General features: G+C 41.5%; 1 protein-coding gene across 1 annotated transcript in view; it reads right to left on the bottom strand.

The window, feature by feature from the left end:
- USP14 (ubiquitin specific peptidase 14) overlaps positions 1-18,896 on the bottom strand; it is a 44,006-nt gene that overhangs the window by 13,618 nt on the left and 11,492 nt on the right. Inside the window, exons 4-10 of the mRNA XM_080686177.1 lie at positions 18,292-18,396; positions 16,819-16,922; positions 11,250-11,308; positions 6,885-7,015; positions 5,463-5,543; positions 3,342-3,427; positions 2,605-2,719 (exon numbers count right to left, since the gene is read on the bottom strand). Of these exons, the coding sequence (XP_080542303.1) occupies positions 2,605-2,719; positions 3,342-3,427; positions 5,463-5,543; positions 6,885-7,015; positions 11,250-11,308; positions 16,819-16,922; positions 18,292-18,396 (681 nt within the window). The remainder of the gene's footprint in view (positions 1-2,604; positions 2,720-3,341; positions 3,428-5,462; positions 5,544-6,884; positions 7,016-11,249; positions 11,309-16,818; positions 16,923-18,291; positions 18,397-18,896) is intronic.

Raw genomic sequence — 18,896 nt, forward strand, 5'->3', positions numbered from 1 at the left:
AAGCCGCCACACCGGCTCGGGCATGCCCCCTGCCTCTGTCTCCATCTCCACTCTGGGCCTCATCTGCACGTGCAACCTCCTCCTGTCTGGTCATGACCCATTACTGAGTCCCGGCCCAATTTGTGTATTACCTCTTTATATATACACTGAGTGGCCAGATTATTATGATCTCTGAACGCATGATAATCTGGCCACTCAGTGTATATCCTATATAATAAAAGGCTAATATGCAAATTGTCCCCTCGACCAGGAGTTCGACCAGCAGGCAGGCCGGCCAACCGACCATGTCCACTCCCCCTGGCCAGGCTGGCCGGACCCCACCCATGCACGAATTCATGCATCGAGCTTCTAATACACACACACACACACACACACACACACACACACACACACACACAGACACATACACACACGTTCAGAGATGATAATAATCTGGCCACTCAGTGTATATAGATAGAAAATGTCACCCCCAATAACTTCATTTTAAAAAGTAAAATGAGCCCTAGCTGGTTTGGTTCAGTAAATAGAGCGTTGGCCTGTGGACTGAAGGGTCCCGGGTTCGATTCCAGTCGAGGGCACATGCCCGGTTGCGGGGTTGTGCAGGGGGCAGCAGATCAATGATTCTCTCTCATCAATGATGTTTCTGTCTCTCTCTCCCTCTTCCTTCCTCTCTGAAATTAATAAAAACATTTAAAAAAAAAAAAAAAGTAAAATGAAATCAGGAAAAAAAAATAACACTACTAATGTGCTCTACTTTGAGAATATAAATATATAAGAAATCACAGAGTTAAAACAATTTACAGTTACTGTTTACTTTAAGCATGTTACACTTGTTTAAAAAAATTTTTTTTAAGTTTGGTTTTTAAAAATTACTAATCATGCCCAGCTGGTGTAGCTTGCTGACTGAATGCTGACCTATGAACCAGAAGGTCATGGTTCGATTCCCAGTCAGGGCACATGCCTGGGTTTTGGACTCAATCAACCAATAGGGGGCATGCAGAAGGCAGCCAATCAATGATTCTCTCATCACTGATGTTTTATCCCTCTCTCCCTCTCCATTCCTCTCTCTAAAATCATTTAAAAAAACCTGTGAATCACATTACAAAAGTTATCACTGCAGAGTAGCTTCTGAACATTTAATCAAGTTTATTCAGCAACAAAAAGGTAATGAAATGTGAGGCCAAATTACTTAAATTATAAAAATAATCTAACACATTAAAACGATCCAATAATCAGAACAAATGATCTAAAAATTACGATAACATAAAATCTCACGCATACATGTTTTTCAAAAAAAGCATAGCTATTGCCGTGTTAGTCATCAGATAATAAGCTATACCTATTATCACCAATACACTATCATCTATAAGTTCCAAGTATATTTCGTTTTTATAGAATTTCATAAAATTATAAAGAAAAGATCATCCTGAAGAATCCCTGACATTCTATTCCACACTCTCCAATTAATACTTACACTTCATGTTTTGAAGCCCTGAAACTTGCACATTATAAGTTGTTATAGGACTCTTGTTGGTTAGCTAGTATTTGTAATGCTTTTAAAACTAACTTCTCTTAAAAGCCATTATGCCTCACAACTCTCCTCCCAATACCAGAGAGCAAAGAATATCACTATTTATCTATCTACTTATGTCTAAATTTACTAAGCCTCCCCCTAACCCATTTTACCCCAAACTATAAATGGGAGCTCCCTGACAACAAATTATCTTGTTTACCAAGATACCTACCCCAATTCACTACCTATCCTTCAAAAAGATATGCATATTCCCCAAATCACATCAAATTAACAAGTTGGCAGGCAAACCATTATATTTTATCAATCTGCTCACTGTAGTGCATTCCTTAGTATGGCACTGGGCAAAGAATACTAAGTTCTTGTTCTGGATCTGTCACAAACCAAATTAAGCGACTTAAATTCTAGACATTCACCTGTAATACTAGTGCAATGGCAGAATGACTCTATGTCCTGATCTGCACAGTACAATCCCAGTTTATACCTAATTATTAAAATACTCTCCTTATTATACCCTCAGAGCCTCCTGCAAGCCTCTTGTTCCATTATTGCCAACCACTCAATACATAACCTTGTTTTATATTTCTGTATAATGATACCGTACTTAATATACACTGTTAATCATTAACATGGAATTCAGTCACAACTACACTAAAACTCATCCCTGAACGAAACTTATCTAAGAAACTTAAATTTTCTCCTTAAGGTATGTCACAGCCTTCTTGCACTTAAAACATGAGACAGCACTTCAGCACTATGTCTGAAGGCCATTTTACATAGCAAAATCAATAAGCACAAAAATGCAAAATAGGTGGCACTAAAAAATGATTGCAAAGATACTTGTTTATAAAATGAGAGCTGAAATGAGAAGTCAGAGCATCACCTTTCTGGACCTCAGGTAGGACAGTGTGTGTTTCAGGCAACTCAAAATCTTTGCCACACTAAGCATGTTTTCAAATGACCATGAAAACACCGCAAGTATTGATGTTGGGCCACAAATAAATTTTAGCGAGTAGGTGCATTTGCAAATGCAGAATCCATAAATAATGATGATCAACTCCAATTGTTCTTACCAATTTAAGTCCTGTAAAAAGATACTTGACTTCTTGATTGATAAAACAGCTAAGCTGAAGCTGATTTTCTTTTCCTTTAGTGACTTCTTCTTCTTCAGATTCTGTGCATCTCATGCTGGGCAAAGTAAGATAAGGAAAATGGCTAATGCTATTAAAATTAATAGTATCATTCATTAGCATTTAAAACATTTTGGTCTTCCAATAGAGATTTATTTCAACATGTTTTAAAATGCTAATTCGCTTACCAACAATACTGAGTAATGAATGTAAGAAAAGGATAAACGTTAAAGAAACGTAAGTTGCTATTTACATGGTCTTAAAATGGTCTTAACCAAAAGATACATAAAGAGAAATATTTTCTAAGTTTCTACCCATCAGCTAGAAAATAATACTTCCCTAAATTCATGTTTTATGAATTGGTTCAATCTCATGTATATAACCGGTACACTCTATTTCATACAATTAAAAATTCTCTTTGAGGCAAATTAATAAAGTTGACTATGTTAAAAATGTTCATAAGAAAAAATAATGAATACCCTTAAAGTATATACACTTCAATGGGTATACTTCTCCAAATTTCGTATTTCCATGACACGTTTTAGACATACAAAACCTCTAAAGAATTTTCCTTCCATCCCACACACCACTCCAATCAGCCAAGGTATTTATAGCAATTCACTTCATATGCTTCTAGTAAGTTCTGAATAGTTTATATATATCTTGGCTCATAAGGATACGTAGTTTCAAACTCAACTCCAAAGTATTGGTCAATTAAACTTTTCTTTTTAGATGGTGTCACTGCTGATGCAGATGAAGAATCTGTCTGCAAAAATTAAAAACATGTATTTATGATTATATATTACCTTCCACACAATCCAGTTTAGTAATACAAATGTAAGTTGGTTTTTTTTTGTTTTGTTTTGTTTTTAAATATATTTTATTGATTTTTTACAGAGAGGAAGGGAGAGGGATAGAGTTAGAAACATGAATGAGAGAGAAACATCGATCAGCTGCCTCCTGCACACCCGCAACTGGGGATGTGCCCGCAACCAAGGTACATGCCCTTGACCGGAATAGAACCTGGGACCTTTCAGTCCACAGGCCGACGCTCTATCCACTGAGCCAAACCAGTTAGGGCCAAATGTAAGTTTTTTAAAATGCAATCCCTTTCTACACAATCCTTCTACTGCTCAAAAAATATTGCCAAAAAACTACAGATGCACAATATCAATTAATTAAGTTTAATACAATACATTGAATTCAAGTGTCAAATGCAAGCTTCCAAATTCCAACTATAGATTGACCATCTAAAGTATTCAAGTACATGTCTATCCATTAAGATAAATTTTTTCAAGCCTTTAGGGTGGGGGTGAATCAAGGTACGATGAAGATCTGTAATCACAAATATATTTCAACTAGAGGCCCTGCGTGCACAAAATCATGTGCAAGTAGCTCGCTTCGCTTGCCTCAGCAGGCCACCCCGCCCTCTGCCACTCGTAGCTCTCTGCAGTGAGTAGCTCACGCCCTGCCCCGCCGTTACAGTGTCACGACCACAGGCCTTTTATGATATAGACTAGAGGCCCAGTGCACGAAATTCGTGCATGGGGGGGGGGTGTCCCTCAGCCCAGCCTGCACCCTCTCCAATCTGGGACATCCCTCTCACAATACAGGACTGTTGGCTCCCAACTATTCACCTGCCTGCCTTCCTGATTGCCCCTAACCGCTTCTGCCTGCCTGCCTGATCACCCCCTAACCACTCCCCTGCCAGCCTGATTGATGCCTAACTGCTCCCCTGCCAGCCTGTTTGCCCCTAACTGCCCTCCCCTGCAGGCCTGGTCACCCCTAACTGCCCTCCCCTGCAGGCCTGGGTCCTCCCCAACTGCCCTTCCCTGCAGACCCGGTCGCCCCCAACTTCCCTCCTCTGCTGGCCAGGTCACCCCTAACTGCCCTCCCCAGCAGGCTTGATCGCCCCCAACTGCCCTCCTTTGCAGGCCTGGTGCCTCCCAACGGCCCGCCCCTGCTGGCCTGATCACCCACAACTGCCCTCCCTTGTAGGCCTGGTTCCTCCCAAGTGCCCTCCCCTGCTAGCCATCTTGTGGCGGTCATCTTTTGTCCATATGGGGCCAGTCATCTTTGACCACATGGGGGCAGCCATCTTGTGTGTTGGAGTGATGGTCAATCTGTATATTACTCTTTTATTAGATAGGATAGAGGCCTGGTGCATGGGTGGGGGCCAGCTGGTTTGCCCTGAAGGGTGTCCTGGATCAGGGTGGGGGTTCCCTTGGGGCGTGGGGCGGCCTGGGCGAGGGGCCTGTGGTGGTTTGTAGGCCGGCCACGCCCCCCGGCGACCCAAGCAGAGGCCCTGGGATCTGGGATTTATTTATCTTCTACAATTGAAACTTTGTAGCCTGGAGTGGAGCCAAACCTTCTGCTCACTCCGTGGCCACAGCCATTTTTATTGGGATTTATTTATCTTCTATAATTGAAACTTTGTAGCCTTAAGCGGAGGCAAAAGCAGGCCAGGGCTGCAGAAGCTTGGCTTCCTCCATCGCCGCGGGCAACCCTAGCCTCCTGCTCTCTGCAGCTCTGTGGCTGCCGCCATTTTTGTTGGGATATATGTATCTTCTATAATTGAAACTTTGTAGCACTGAGTGGAGGCCTGGGCCGGTAAGGGCAGGAGAAAGCTTGGCTTCCTCCATTGCCAGGGAAACCCAAGCCTCCCTCCTGCTTTCTGTGGCTGCAGCCATCTTGGTTGGGTTTATTTGCATATTTGCTCCTGATTGGCTGGTGGGCGTGGCTGGTGGGTGTAGCGAAGGTACGGTCAATTTGCATATTACTCTTTTATTAGATAGGATTACCTCTTTTACAGAATCATCCTCTATGGCTTCCAATTTCTGTTGCAATACTCGCATCATTTGTATCCAACATTCATTAGCATCCTGTAATTTTTAAAATGACATAGTAAGTAATCTTGGCTGTGACAGTGTTTGGTCTATAGAATCCTCCCAAAATAATTCGTGTTCTTAGAGAAGAAGAAAGCTACTTTTTTCTTTAAAAATGTTAAGCCAAAGATCAAATATTTTATGATCTTCAAAAAAACAAAAATTCCAAAATAGTTTTTTTTCAATCATTCAAAACATGTTTACTGAATTCCTAATTATACTAAACATTGTTCTAGACCAGTGGTCGGCAAACTGCGGCAACGAGTTTGCCGCTCTGTTGACTAATGAGTTTGCTGACCACTGACCTAGACTCTCGATTCCAATAATTACAGGCTGTTGTTGTTCCTTGTGATTAAGCCCCATCCCAGTGGTCGGCAAACTCATTAGTCAACAGAAAGGCAAACCGTGGCTGGCTCGCGAGCCGCAGTTTGCCGACCACTGTTCTAGACACTAGGAATACATAGCAGTGAATAAAATAAACTTCAAATGGGAAACACAGATAAAAAATATATAACATTAATTCAAGTTCAAAGGAGGGTTATAAAGGGAGGGGAGCAAGTAATACAGGAGCAAAAATTGATTGATGCAAGGAAAGCGTGCTATTTCAATAGGACAAAGAAAGTCTCTCTGATGCCTTGACATTTGAGTGATGAGACCTGAGGGTAAGGAGGAAAGTCATGCACTGCGAGCCAAAGGGAACAAGAGCTAAGGCCCTGCAGAACAAGGATACATGGAGGGTTTAAAAAGTAGCAAGGAAGCCCTGTCGGTGTGGCTCAGTGGTTGAGCATCAACCCATGAACCAAGAAGTTGCAGTTGGACTCCTGGTCAGGGCATATCATGGGTTGCGGGCTCAATCCCCAGTAGGGGGTGTGCAGGAGGCAGCCAATCAATGATTCTCTCTCATCATTGATATTTCTATCTGAAACCAATTAAAACATACTTTTTAAAAAAATAGCAAGGAAGTCAGTATCTGGAGAGAAGCAAGGAAGACAGTGGCATCTGATGAGTTCAGAAAGGTAGCCAGAGGCTAGGTTATTTAGGATTATTTAGGATTTAGCTTATTTAGGGATAGAAAATTACTAGGAAGTACTGAACATGGGACTAACATAAGCTTATTTACATTTTAAAAGGCCTCTGGGGACTATATGGAGAAACATTGCAAGGAAACAAAAACAGAGCAAGAGGATCAGTTAACAGAATATTGCATCATTCCAGGCAAGACATAATAGAACTAGATGACGTATATTTGTATTTCCAAATATATTCCAATAAGTATAAGTGTAGGAAACCTAAGATTTACATTTATGAAATGAAAACCAAGAACCTTGACCTGATTACCTGTTGAAGATACTGTCCTTGTTCGCCCTTCTCTGCAAACTGTGGAAAAGCCATGTGCAAAAACTGCAGTAGAATAATAGGTGGAATACTAGAAGAAGTTTTATCCATGGAATCAAACAAATCTCTAAGAGCTTAAAAACAAAGCAACAGTACCTTAGTTAGAGTGGCATATTTAACACATGCTACTGTAAATTAAATTTCAATTGCTATAGACAAAAAACTGCTTAATAACTTTTTATGTACATATATTCCTTTTGCAATTATTAGATTCCTAATAAGAAAAAGATTGGTTTTCAAATCTTAATGAACTCACCAGAATTTATACTGCAGTCACTAGCTATAAACAACTTCTGAGCCCTGCCCCTCTCTCCTTTCCAGCCGCTGGTTTCCCAAACAAAGCAGGGTATATATTAATTCAATACAAATACATATAACTTCTGTCTAGAGATCAAACAGGTATAATGTTACTGTTCTGCCACTATGCCGTTATCAAGCCATTAGGTCTTCACTCCTAACACACTTCCCTTTACTTGGTCGCCATCTATTGAACTCCTGAATATTGAAATCTGGCTCTTTAAACAATATACTTCCTGATTGTATCGAACAAATTAAAAAAAAAATAATAATAATTTGCCTTCTTCAAAATCTTTCCTGTTTATCCCCTCTCAACATCACGAATCCCATAGTCATGGACTCAGCCCTGGCTTCTGGAGGTCAGAATATTTTTCCTTTGCTGACTTCCTATCTATCACTTTGTCCTTATTTCATGTACAGCAAAACTCTAATCTAGCTTATCTTGACTTGTTAACTAAAATGTGAATGTTACCTATTATTGTTATAGATAACTGAAACCCAGTAAATACTACATCTCAGCACATAGCAAGAGCTCAATTAAATATTCCTGAATAAATCAATTAAACATAATGCTTAAAAAATACATTTGGTTCCAACCATTGTGGCTCTGTGTTTGAGCATGGACCTATCAACCAAGAGGTCACAGTTCCATTCTTAAGTCACGGCACATGCCCTGGTTGCAGGCTCAATCTGATAAGGGGCATGCAAGAGGCAGCCAATCAATGATTCGCAGGAGGCAGCCGATCGATGATTCTCTCTCATCATTGATGTTTCTCTCTCTTCCTCTCCATTCCTCTCTAAAATCAATAGATATATATTTTTTTGAAGGGAGGGCTGAAATTTAAGCATCACTACTAAGCTATTTTTAAAATAAAAGTCTTAACTGTAATAACACTTAAAAGCGCACACTGCTAAAAAAAGATGGTTTAAGATTTAATATGTACTTTGAATAAATTATTTAATGTATATCATCTCAAAATATTTCATTTGTTTGAAAAAAGGTCAAAAATACACTATACATTTAGAAGCGACTAATGAACCCTCATCAGTTTTGCTCAGTGGTTAGAGCGTTGGCCGACAAACTGAAGGGTCTCAGGTTCGATTCTGGTGAAGGGCACATACCTCAGTTGCAGGCTTGATCTCTGGTACCCACCAGGGCGCATGCAGGAGGCAACCAATCAATATGTCTCTTCCACATTTATGTTTCTCTCTCTCTGTCTCTCCCCCTCCCTTCCACTCTCTCTAAAAATCAATGAAAAAAAATATCCTCAGGAGGTTTAACCAAAAAAATAAATAAAAGAACATGGGACTAACATAACGCCCAGAACGCCCCCGGCCACTCCGGGCGCAGGCGCAGGTGCTGAGCGGCAGCCCAGGTCCACGCACCCAGCCTGGTAGACACAACGCAGGGCTGCCAGCCTTGGGGGCATGCCCTCGGTGGCCACCGCGCAGCCCAGGTCCAGGCCCCCCAGCCTGGCGCACACAACGCGGGGCTGCCGGCCTTCGGGGCGTTCCCCCCCCCCCCCCCCCCCCCCCCCGTAGCCGCGGGGCCACGCCCCTAGCCCAGTGGACACAACGCAGGGGGTCCTCTGTGCATGAGCTGCAGAGGAAACACCTTTTTTCTTTTCTTTTTTAAAAAATGTATTTTATTGACTTTTTACAGAGAAAAGGGGAGAGGGATAGACAGTGGAAACATTGATGAGAGAGAAACGTCGATCAGCTGCCTCTTGCACACTCCCCACTGAGGATGTGCCCCCAACCAAGTTACAAGCCCTTAACAGGAATCAAACCAGGGACCCTTCAGTCTGAAGGCCAATGCTCTATCCACTGAGCCAAACCAGTTTGAGCGTAAACACCTTTTCTGACCACTCATTGGCTAATAAGCTCCCTATACGCCGCCACTTGCAGTGTTCTTGGTAATTGGGTAATAAGAATCCAAGAAGGTGATCTAGGGTTTTTCCACCACATTCCTTATTCAGCAATAAAAAGGAATGACGTACTGATACATGCTATAATGTGGATGAACCTTGAAATCATTCTAAGTGAAAGAAGTCAGTCAAAAAAGGGCATATATTGTGTAATTCCATTTATATCAAAAGTCCAGAACAGATAAATCTACAGAGGCCTATATCTAATTAGTGGAGTGGTTAACCAAAAACAGGGTGACTACTAAAAGTTCGAGTTTCTTTTGGAGTGATGAAAATGTTCTAAAATTGATTTTGGTGATGGTTGCACAACTCTGTAAATATACTAAAAAGCAATGAATTGTACACTTTGCATGGGTGAATTGTATAATATATGAATAACTCAATAAAGTGGTTACCAAAAAAAAGTATGCCTATAAAACCCTTAACCTAGCCCCGTGGTCGGCAAACTGCGGCTCGCAAGCCACAAGCGGCTCTTTGGCCCCTAGAGTGTGGCTCTTCCACAAAATACCACGGCCTGGGCAAGTCTATTTTGAAGAAGTGGCGTTAGAAGACGTTTAAGTTTTAAAAATTTGGCTCTCAAACGAAATTTCAATCGTTGTACTATTGATATTTGGCTCTGTTGACTAATGAGTTTGCCGACCACTGACCTAGCCCAATGATTTAAGAGGGTATTCATTTTGCCCTGCCCAGTGTGATTCTGTTGTATGAGTATTGCCCATGCACCGGTTAAATTCCTGGTCAGGGCACATATCTGAATTGTGGGTTTGTTCCCCAATTAGGGGGTGTGTAGGAGGCAGCCTATTGATGTTTCTCTATCACATTGATATTTCTCTCTCTCGCTCTCCCTTCCTCTCTCTAAAATCAATTAAAACAAAACAAAAACAAGAGGGTACTCATTTTGTCAAGTTGTCCCAAAATGAGACAGGGGGATACGTGGCCTCATGTAATGAAGAAATACGTTATTTCTATCATTCAGGAATTTCCATGTCTCCTCATTTCTCATACACCACTTCCTTACACTAATACCCACCAGGATTCTCTTTTATAATGATCACATCAACTATAATAAAACCTATCCCTGGATATCCCTAAAGATATATTATACTAATAAACCTAAAGCCAAAATTATAATTTAATCCAAATATTGGTTTCCAAAAAAATCTCCTATCATTGGTTTATAATGCTATATAATAAAAGGCTAGTATGCAAACAGACCAAACGGCAGAACCACCGAACAACCAGACGCTATGACATGCGCTGAGCAGCAGGGGGTGTGTGCAGAACATGGCAGGCGTTGGCTGTGGTGGGATGGTGGAGCAGGTGAGCAGGGGCGCCAGACCAAAGTGGGGCACCCGTCACTGTCATCGGGGCAAGCCTCTGGTGCTTACTGAAAATTCTTCGCTCCTGCACCTGCTACTGGCACAAGCCCCACTCACACCCGCTGCTGGCACCAGAGCTGCTGCTCACACCCACTGCTAGTGCCGGCCCTAGTCACACCCACAGCCGGCGCCGGAGCTGCCACTCACACCCGCTGCAGGTGCCCGGCACCAGTCCCAATCACTCGGCACCATCAGCGGATCAGAGCAGCAGCTGCCGGCCCTGATCGTCCCTGAGGGCTTCTGCACCTCCACCTGCTCCTGAGGGGCGATCAGGGCAGCAGCTGCCACTCACACCCACTGACAACACTGGCCCCACTCACACCCGCTGCTGGCACCAGCCCTAATCACTTTGCGCCATCAGCAGGTGCGATTGGTGAAGGCAGGAGTGGGCTGCTGGCAGACAGGGAACCGGGGGCTGAGGCGGGAGGGGCCGGGCAGGGGTGCGGAGGATGGGCCAAGACCTGCCCCCTGTGCCTACCACCCCACAATTCCTTTCAAGGTGCACGAATTCGTACACTAGGCCCCTAGTTTGGATAATAAAATAAGTCCCCAGATGTTTACAGTAAGTAGACCAATTTTAATGAGGTAATGTTTTAGAAAACACATTTTGTAAATTGAAAGGCACTAAACAATCTGTGAGTAAAAATAACATTTACTGGATATTATACTCTCTCTTGAAAAGTATGTATTTTTAAGATACTGACCTGCAGTAATATATTGTGCTGAAGCCATTTCCCCTGAAGCTCTCAAGGCACCAGCATACCTAGGGACATTAAGGCAGAATTAAATAATTAGGATTTAATTCATTCTCAAACTCAAATGGGAAGAAACCAGTTAAAAGGACTTATTATGACACTCAACTGCAAGTTTCTCAGATTTGCTCCCACCTTTCTATTTTCACCTCTCTAGTTTTGTTCCTTTCAGCCTTATACGGGCAAAAAAGGAGTATCAAGAAAAAGGGAATTTAAATGAATAAAGCCACACTTTAAATTCTTTCTTACCCTAGCCAGTTTGGCTCAGTGGATAGAGCGTCGGCCTGTGGACTGAAGGGTCCCAGGTTCGATTCCGGCCAAGGGCTCATGCCTGGGTTGTGGGCTCGATCCCCAGTAGGGGGTGAGCAGGAGACAGCTGATCAATGATTCTCATCATTGATGTTTCTATCTCTCTATCTCTCTCCCTTCTTCTATAAAATCAATAAAAATATTTTAAATTCTTTCCCCTTGTCGAACTCATCTATACCAAACATTTTCTGAAAATAGTGTAAAACAGAAAGTATAAATTAACTGTCTATTACAAAGAAAGTAAAATAAAACTTCAAAATAATGAAGAAAAAATACATTAGATCAAAAACATTAAATCAAAATCAATTTACCTATATTCAAAACTAAGTCACTTAAATTTCAAGTCAGTTTGCTCACCTATAAAATGAGCACTTTCTATTAAATGATTTCTAAATCCACTTTCAGCTCTACAATTCTGTTACCTTATAGTAATACAAAAAACTAGCTTTCCAAAGGAAATATTCAAACCACAGTATTTACTAATACAATATCTTTTATGACAAAAGATCAGAAATTATCATTCAGGTAATATTCAAACATTAGGAGTAGGAGAGAGATTGCATATTCACTGTGATCAAAACTATGCTTACATACTATATATCTACTAAAATGAAAATGAGTGATATCACCCAAGACTGGCAAGAATGTGGAGCAACCAGAACTACTGACACGATCAATAATATGGATGACTCTCAGACACTATGCTCGAGTGAACTAAGTCAAAACAAAACAAAAGCAAAAAAAAAAAAAAAAGTACATTCTGTGCATTTAAGAATGCACAATGGTGGAAGGGGATGAGGACAGAATGGAAAAGGCATAAGAAAACTTTATAGGATGGTGAAAATATTCTATAATTTCATTGTAAAATAGGTTACAGAGAATTTGCATTTGTCAAAACTGATCACACTGAACATTTAAAATGCATGCCTTTTACTAGATGTTTATTTTTAAAATTGAAATATAATCTACAACAAAAAACTCTGCTTATGTAAATAGAAAGGTCACTAAAAATATTGTTAAACTAGCCCTGCACAAAAATCCATGTGCCAGTAGCTCGCTGCCGCCCTCCAGTAGCTCTTCGCCTGCTACCCCGCCCTCCTGTAGCTCCTCCCCAACCCTTCCCCCCCCCCCATAGCTTGCTGCCGTGTCCCCTCCTGTAGCTCTCTGTCACCCACTTGTAGCCGGTAGCTCGCTGCCGCCCTCCTGTAGCTCTCTCCGTGCCCCCCTCATAGCTTGCTGCCCTGCCCCTTCCTGTTGCTGCCCCACCCTCCTGCTGATCCGTGATCCAGTTGTTACGCAGCATTATATTCAACTGAATAGTTTAGTTTTTTCTTTTTATTCATTTATTTAGCTCTGTTGGAAAATGAGAATACAAATATCACACGTAATTTAATTCCATCCCCTAAAAACTCTTTTACAAGAAAACATAGTTCCTACTTAAAATAAAACTATCCACTAAGCCAAATAACATTAACAATGAACTTTACAAAGAAAAACTGTTAGAAAATAGAGAGGAACTGACAGAAATACTAAGGGGTTTGTTTAAAAGATAGAAATACTGAGTTTTACAAACAAAAGAACCAAGAGTCTTTGTCAAGTCAATAAACAAAAATTAAATTATGATATAAAAAATTTAAATGTAATTAAGTTAGCTTAATGTCTATTATACTTTATCACCTACAAAAAGAGGTTGTCCTAACTTTTCTATCTGTGAAATATTCAGAACAAGCAATCATACATCAGATCAACCTAAACATTTATGAACAGAAGAATGAATAACTATTTGGTAACATATACATAAAGGGTATATATATATATATATATATATATATATATATGTGTGTATATATATATATATATATATATATATTTAAATATATTTTATTGATATTTTACAGAGAGGAAGGGAGAGGGATAGAGAGTTAGAAACATCGATGAGAGAGAAACATCGATCAGCTGCCTCCTGCACGCTTCCCACTGGGGATGTGCCCGCAACCAAGGTACATGCCCTTGACCGGAATCGAACCCAGGACCCTTCAGTCCGCAGGCCGACGCTCTATCCACTGAGCCAAACCGGTTTCGGCAATAAAGGGTATATTATATAGACGAACATAAATGAACTACAACTATAAATACACACCATGGACAAATCAAACATACAAACACAATATACTATTATATGTTTTTGTTTATAAATAGTTCAAAATAGTCAAGTAAGTCAGGTTAGTATTAACAACTTTAGAAAGAAGGCTGGAGTAGTGATTAGGAAGGGATAGGTCAGGGGATTTTGGGAGTGCTAACACGGTTCTGTTTATCTGTATTGGTTACATGGATGTGTTCATTCTGGGACAATTCATTTGTATACTTTTCTGGATATTATAATTCAATAATTAAAAACAAACTTGGCGCCAAAACCGGTTTGGCTCAGTGGATAGAGCGTCAGCCTGCGGACTGAAAGGTCCTGGGTTCGATTCCAGTCAAGGGCACGTAACTTGGTTGCGGGCACATCCCCAGTAGGAGGTGTGCAAGAGGCAGCTGATCGATGTTTCTCATCGATGTTTCTAACTCTCTATCCCTCTTCCTTCCTCTCTGTAAAAAATCAATAAAATATATTTTAAAAAAAAACAAAACAAACTTGGGCCAAAAATAAGAGATTTTTATAGTATTATTTTTTAAAAATATCTGAACAGCATTTTCTAATTATTTATATGTACACTAGAGGCCTGATGCATGAAATTTGTGCAAGAGTAGGCCTTCCTTCCCCCGGCTGCCAGCACCAGCTTCCCTCTGGCACCCGGGACCCAGGCTTCCCTCCAGCCGCCGGCAGGCACCTGGGATCGGGCTTCTCTCGCAGCCCCAGCTTCATCCAGAAGGTCGTCTGGAAGGACATCTAGTCTAATAAGCATATTATGCTTTTATTATTATAGATATAAATAAGTGACCCAGGCATGCAACTTAAGAAGTTAGAAAACAGTAAAACAAGCAAAAAAAGAATAATAAAGTAAAACAAGCCTAAAAAAGTAGAAGAAATTAATACAAACAAAAGTAGGATGAATCAGACAATTGAAATAGTTGGTTTGTCTTTATGTATTCTGTATACAAACACTTTTTCAAATAGATAATTTGCAAATGTTCAGGGGTCCTCAAACTACGGCCCGCAGGCCACATGCGGCCCGCCGAGGACATTTATCCGGCCCGCCGGGTGGCACTGCCTGTCCTGCTTAGCAGCCGACTCGTCCCAGGCCCGCAGCGCACATAGGAATTTGTTCATAGTTTTTTTTTTAAACTATAGTCCGGCCCTCCAACTGTCTGAGGAACAGTGAACTGGACCCCTGTTTAAAAAGTTTGAGGACCCCTGAATATCCTTTCACCCTCAGGATGCCTATAATCAAAGACATACAATAACAAGATTGGCATGGAGGTGGAGAAATTGGAACTCTCTTACATTGCTAAATGGTAAAGCCACTTTGGAAAACCATCTGGCAGTTCCTCAAAATGTTGTTTAACATAGAGTTACCAAGTTACAACTTGTTTTGGAATGTTTACAGCTGCATTATTCATACTAAAAAAATGTGGAAACAGCCCGGCCAGCATGACTCAGTGGTTAAGCATTGACCTATGAACCAGGAGGTCATGGTTCAATTCCTGGTCAAAGGGATATGCCTGGGTTTCGGACTCAATCCCCAGTAGGGGGCGTACAGGAGGCAGCCGGTCAATGATTCTCTCTCATCACTGATGTTTCTATCTCTCTCCCTCTCCCTTCCTCTCTGAAATAAATTTAAAAAATTTAAAAGTGGAAACAATCCAAATGTTCATCAACTGATGAATGAATAAACATATGTGGTATAGCCATTCAATTGAATATTATTCAGCTATACAAAGGAATGAAGTACTAATGCATAATATGAATGAATCTAGAAAATAATATAAGTAAAAGAAGGCAGTTATAAAAGGACCACATATTATATGATCCCACTTTTATGAAATGTCCAGAAAGACAAATCTATAGGACAAAAAGTAAATAAATGATTGCCTAGAGTTGCAGGTGGGAAGGGTATAAGAAGTGATTGCTAATGAGTATGAGGTTTCTTTAGGGTGGGGTGGGGTGGGGTGGGTGGGGAATATTCTGAAATTAGAAGTAGTGATTGTGCACAACGTTGTGAATATAATAAATACAATTAACTGAACACTTTAAAAGAATGAATTATATCTCAATATACTGCTAAATACACACACACACATATACTAGTGCATATATATATATATATATATACACACACATATATATATACACACAAACACTAGTGTGTATATGTATACATACATACATACATACATACATACATACATACATACGTACTAGGAGTCCAGCACACGAAATCGCGTTGCCCTGCCTTGACACCCAAACCTCTCCACGCAGACCTACAACCGGCCTGGCCCAGCCTCCGACCCCTCTGGCCTTCTCTGGCCACTTCAAGCCCCGCCCTCAGTCCCTTTAGTCGCCTTGGGCTGGTTCCCGCCTACTCTGGGCGCCTCCCTGCTTCTGCCCCGTCTCCATCTCCGGAGCAACTCGGCGGCTCCACCCCGTCATGGTGCCAGAGGAGAGCGTGGAAGCCTCCCGCCTGCTGCACTGTGCTCCTTCCCCTGGCACGTGGGCAGTGGGGCACTCTGAGTGCAAGCAGTGGGTGGTGAAGGACTGGTTAGGAGGGCACTACGGGCTCTCACCCCTGCCCTCCCCGGCACAGGATGTTCTCGTCTCCTCTGGGCACCTCCCTGCTTTTGCCCCTTCTCCAGAGCAAGCCCCTGCCGCACACATGCAGACAGCCTCCTGTGATTGGTCGTTACACGTTACAGCATCCCGACTATTAGCGTATGAGCTCTTTATTGTTATGATATGCACACACACACAAAATAACACTATACAAATGTGAACCTCTGTTACCTAAAGAAGACTTAAAACATTTATCTTTTGTCTTACCATTTTTTTTTTAATATATTTTATTGATATTTTATGGAGAGGAAGGGAGAGGGATAGAGAGCTAGAAACATCGATGAGAGAGAAACATCGATCAGCTGCCTCCTGCACACCTCCCACTGGGGACATGCCCGCAACCAAGGTACATGCCCTTGACCGGAATCGAACCTGGGACCCTTCAGTCCGCAGGCCGACACTCTATCCACTGAGCCAAACCAGTTTCGGCTTTTGTCTTACCTTTTAAGAGCATCTTTGAGTTCAGGCACAGAACGAATACACTGAACTGTAGCATTCATGTAACAAGTGTTACCCAGGTTTGTCAATCCACATGGTAACTCCATCTGATAAGAGAAATCATTTTTTATAAAATGACATCCTATATAACAGAGATAATATACAAATTGACCCTCACACCCTCACAAGATGACTGCCTACGACCAGGCCAACAGGGGGGTTAGTGAGGGACGACTAAACAAGCAGGCTGCATGGGGCGACCAGGCCAGCAGCGGGGGGTTAGTGAGGGACAACCAAACGACTGAACAACAGGCTGCATGGGGTGACCAGGCCAGCAGGGGGGTTAGTGATAGACGACCAAACGACTGAAAAAGCAGGCTGCGTGGGGCAACCAGGCTGGCGGGGGGGGTGGGGGGGGGCAGTTAGGGGTGACCACGCCAGCGGAGGGGGGGGGGGGGTTTGGTTCACTTGGGGGTGACCAGGCTGGCAGAGGGGACAGTTGGGAGCAACCAGGCCAATGGGGGGCAGTAAGGGGTGACCAGGCCGGGGGGTGGGGGGGGTGGTGGGCAGTTAGGAGCGACCAGGCCAGCAGGGAGGGAGCAGTTGGGGGTGACCTGGCTGGCAGTGGGGACAGTTAGGGGTGACCAGGCTGGCGGGGGGGGGGGGGGGGGGCAGTTAGGGGCAATCAGGCAGGCAGGCAGGTGAGCGATTAGGAGCCAGCGGTCCAGAATTGTGAGAGGGATCCCAGATTGGAGAGGGTGCAGGCTGGGCTGAGGGGACCCTCCCCCCCCCCGTGCACGAATTTCATGCACCAGGCCTCTAGTAGCATATATAAATCACTAAAGTACACACTTTAAAGCAAGTAAAATTTCCAACTTATACCAATGTATATTCCACTTTTACCCTAAAGTAACATCTTTTATTTCCCCAACAAAAATTTTTCCTCACATCATACTAACAGTTATTCTGTTTTAATTCCTTTCTTGAAAATATTAAAAGGACAAAAGGATAGTAGTATCAATCCTGCCCCCTTTCAGGATTATCATTAAAACAGGGTGACGAAATACACTTAGAAATACCTACAAAAAAAAAAATGGTACATTAATACTGGGTGGTAAAACTAATAACAACATTTGACAAGTGTATGTTGACCACTTTCTAAACCAACACTGCATTTAAATTGAGAATAAATTGTATGTATTTTCAATATGGAAGGTTTTAAGAATTTAAATGTCCCAGGATTTAAACTACTTAATCTCTCTGAGCCTGTTTCCCCATAAATAGTAAACACTTAAACAGTGCTGACTACCTGCCAGACTTACATTTATTACAGATATTAACTGCCTTTATAATGAATACATCTTGATATTAACTATTAAATCTTCAAAGCATTCATGTGCTACTTTCTGAAAGGCACATTAGTAACTGTACTTTTGAAAAGTAGTGGTTTGTCATATAAAATGTGGTTTGTCTTACAGCAGATGCTAACTGTTCTTCTGTCATATCTTCTACGAAGACAGTTTTAGCTGAGGGTTCTTCAGGAAGTGCATCTGCTGATCCCATCATTAGTAGAGTTATTCCCTGTTTTATAGAGATACAAAGTAGATTAGCAGTTGTTAGGACTGAAGGTGGGAAGAGGGAGTGACTTTAAAGACGTGCATTTCTTTCAGGGTAATGGAAATATCCTAAAATTAGACTATGGAGAAGATTTCACAACTCTGTAGATATACTAAAAATTACTGAGTTATCAAAAAAAATTTTTTAAGTACGAAATGTCTTCTTCAGGCCAGAGGTAGCCAGCTTATTGACAAAGAGACACAAGGAAACTTTTTAGAGTGATGGAACTTCTGTATCTTGATTGTGGTGTGGTTAAAAGACTATACAAAATTAACCAAATTCATCAAACTACGCACTAAAAAAAGGTAAATTTTGCTCTATAAAAATTATAAATCAATAAAGCTAAAGGAAAAAATACTGTCATAAACAAATTGGAGAATGTTTAGATACTGCAGAGAAGGGAATTCTTCAAATGATCATTAACATTTAATGGCACAATTTCTTCCCATAACAAATAAATTAAG

This window comes from Plecotus auritus, assembly GCF_963455305.1.
Source record: "Plecotus auritus genome assembly, chromosome: 8".
In the NCBI taxonomy this organism is placed as follows: Eukaryota; Metazoa; Chordata; class Mammalia; order Chiroptera; family Vespertilionidae; genus Plecotus; species Plecotus auritus.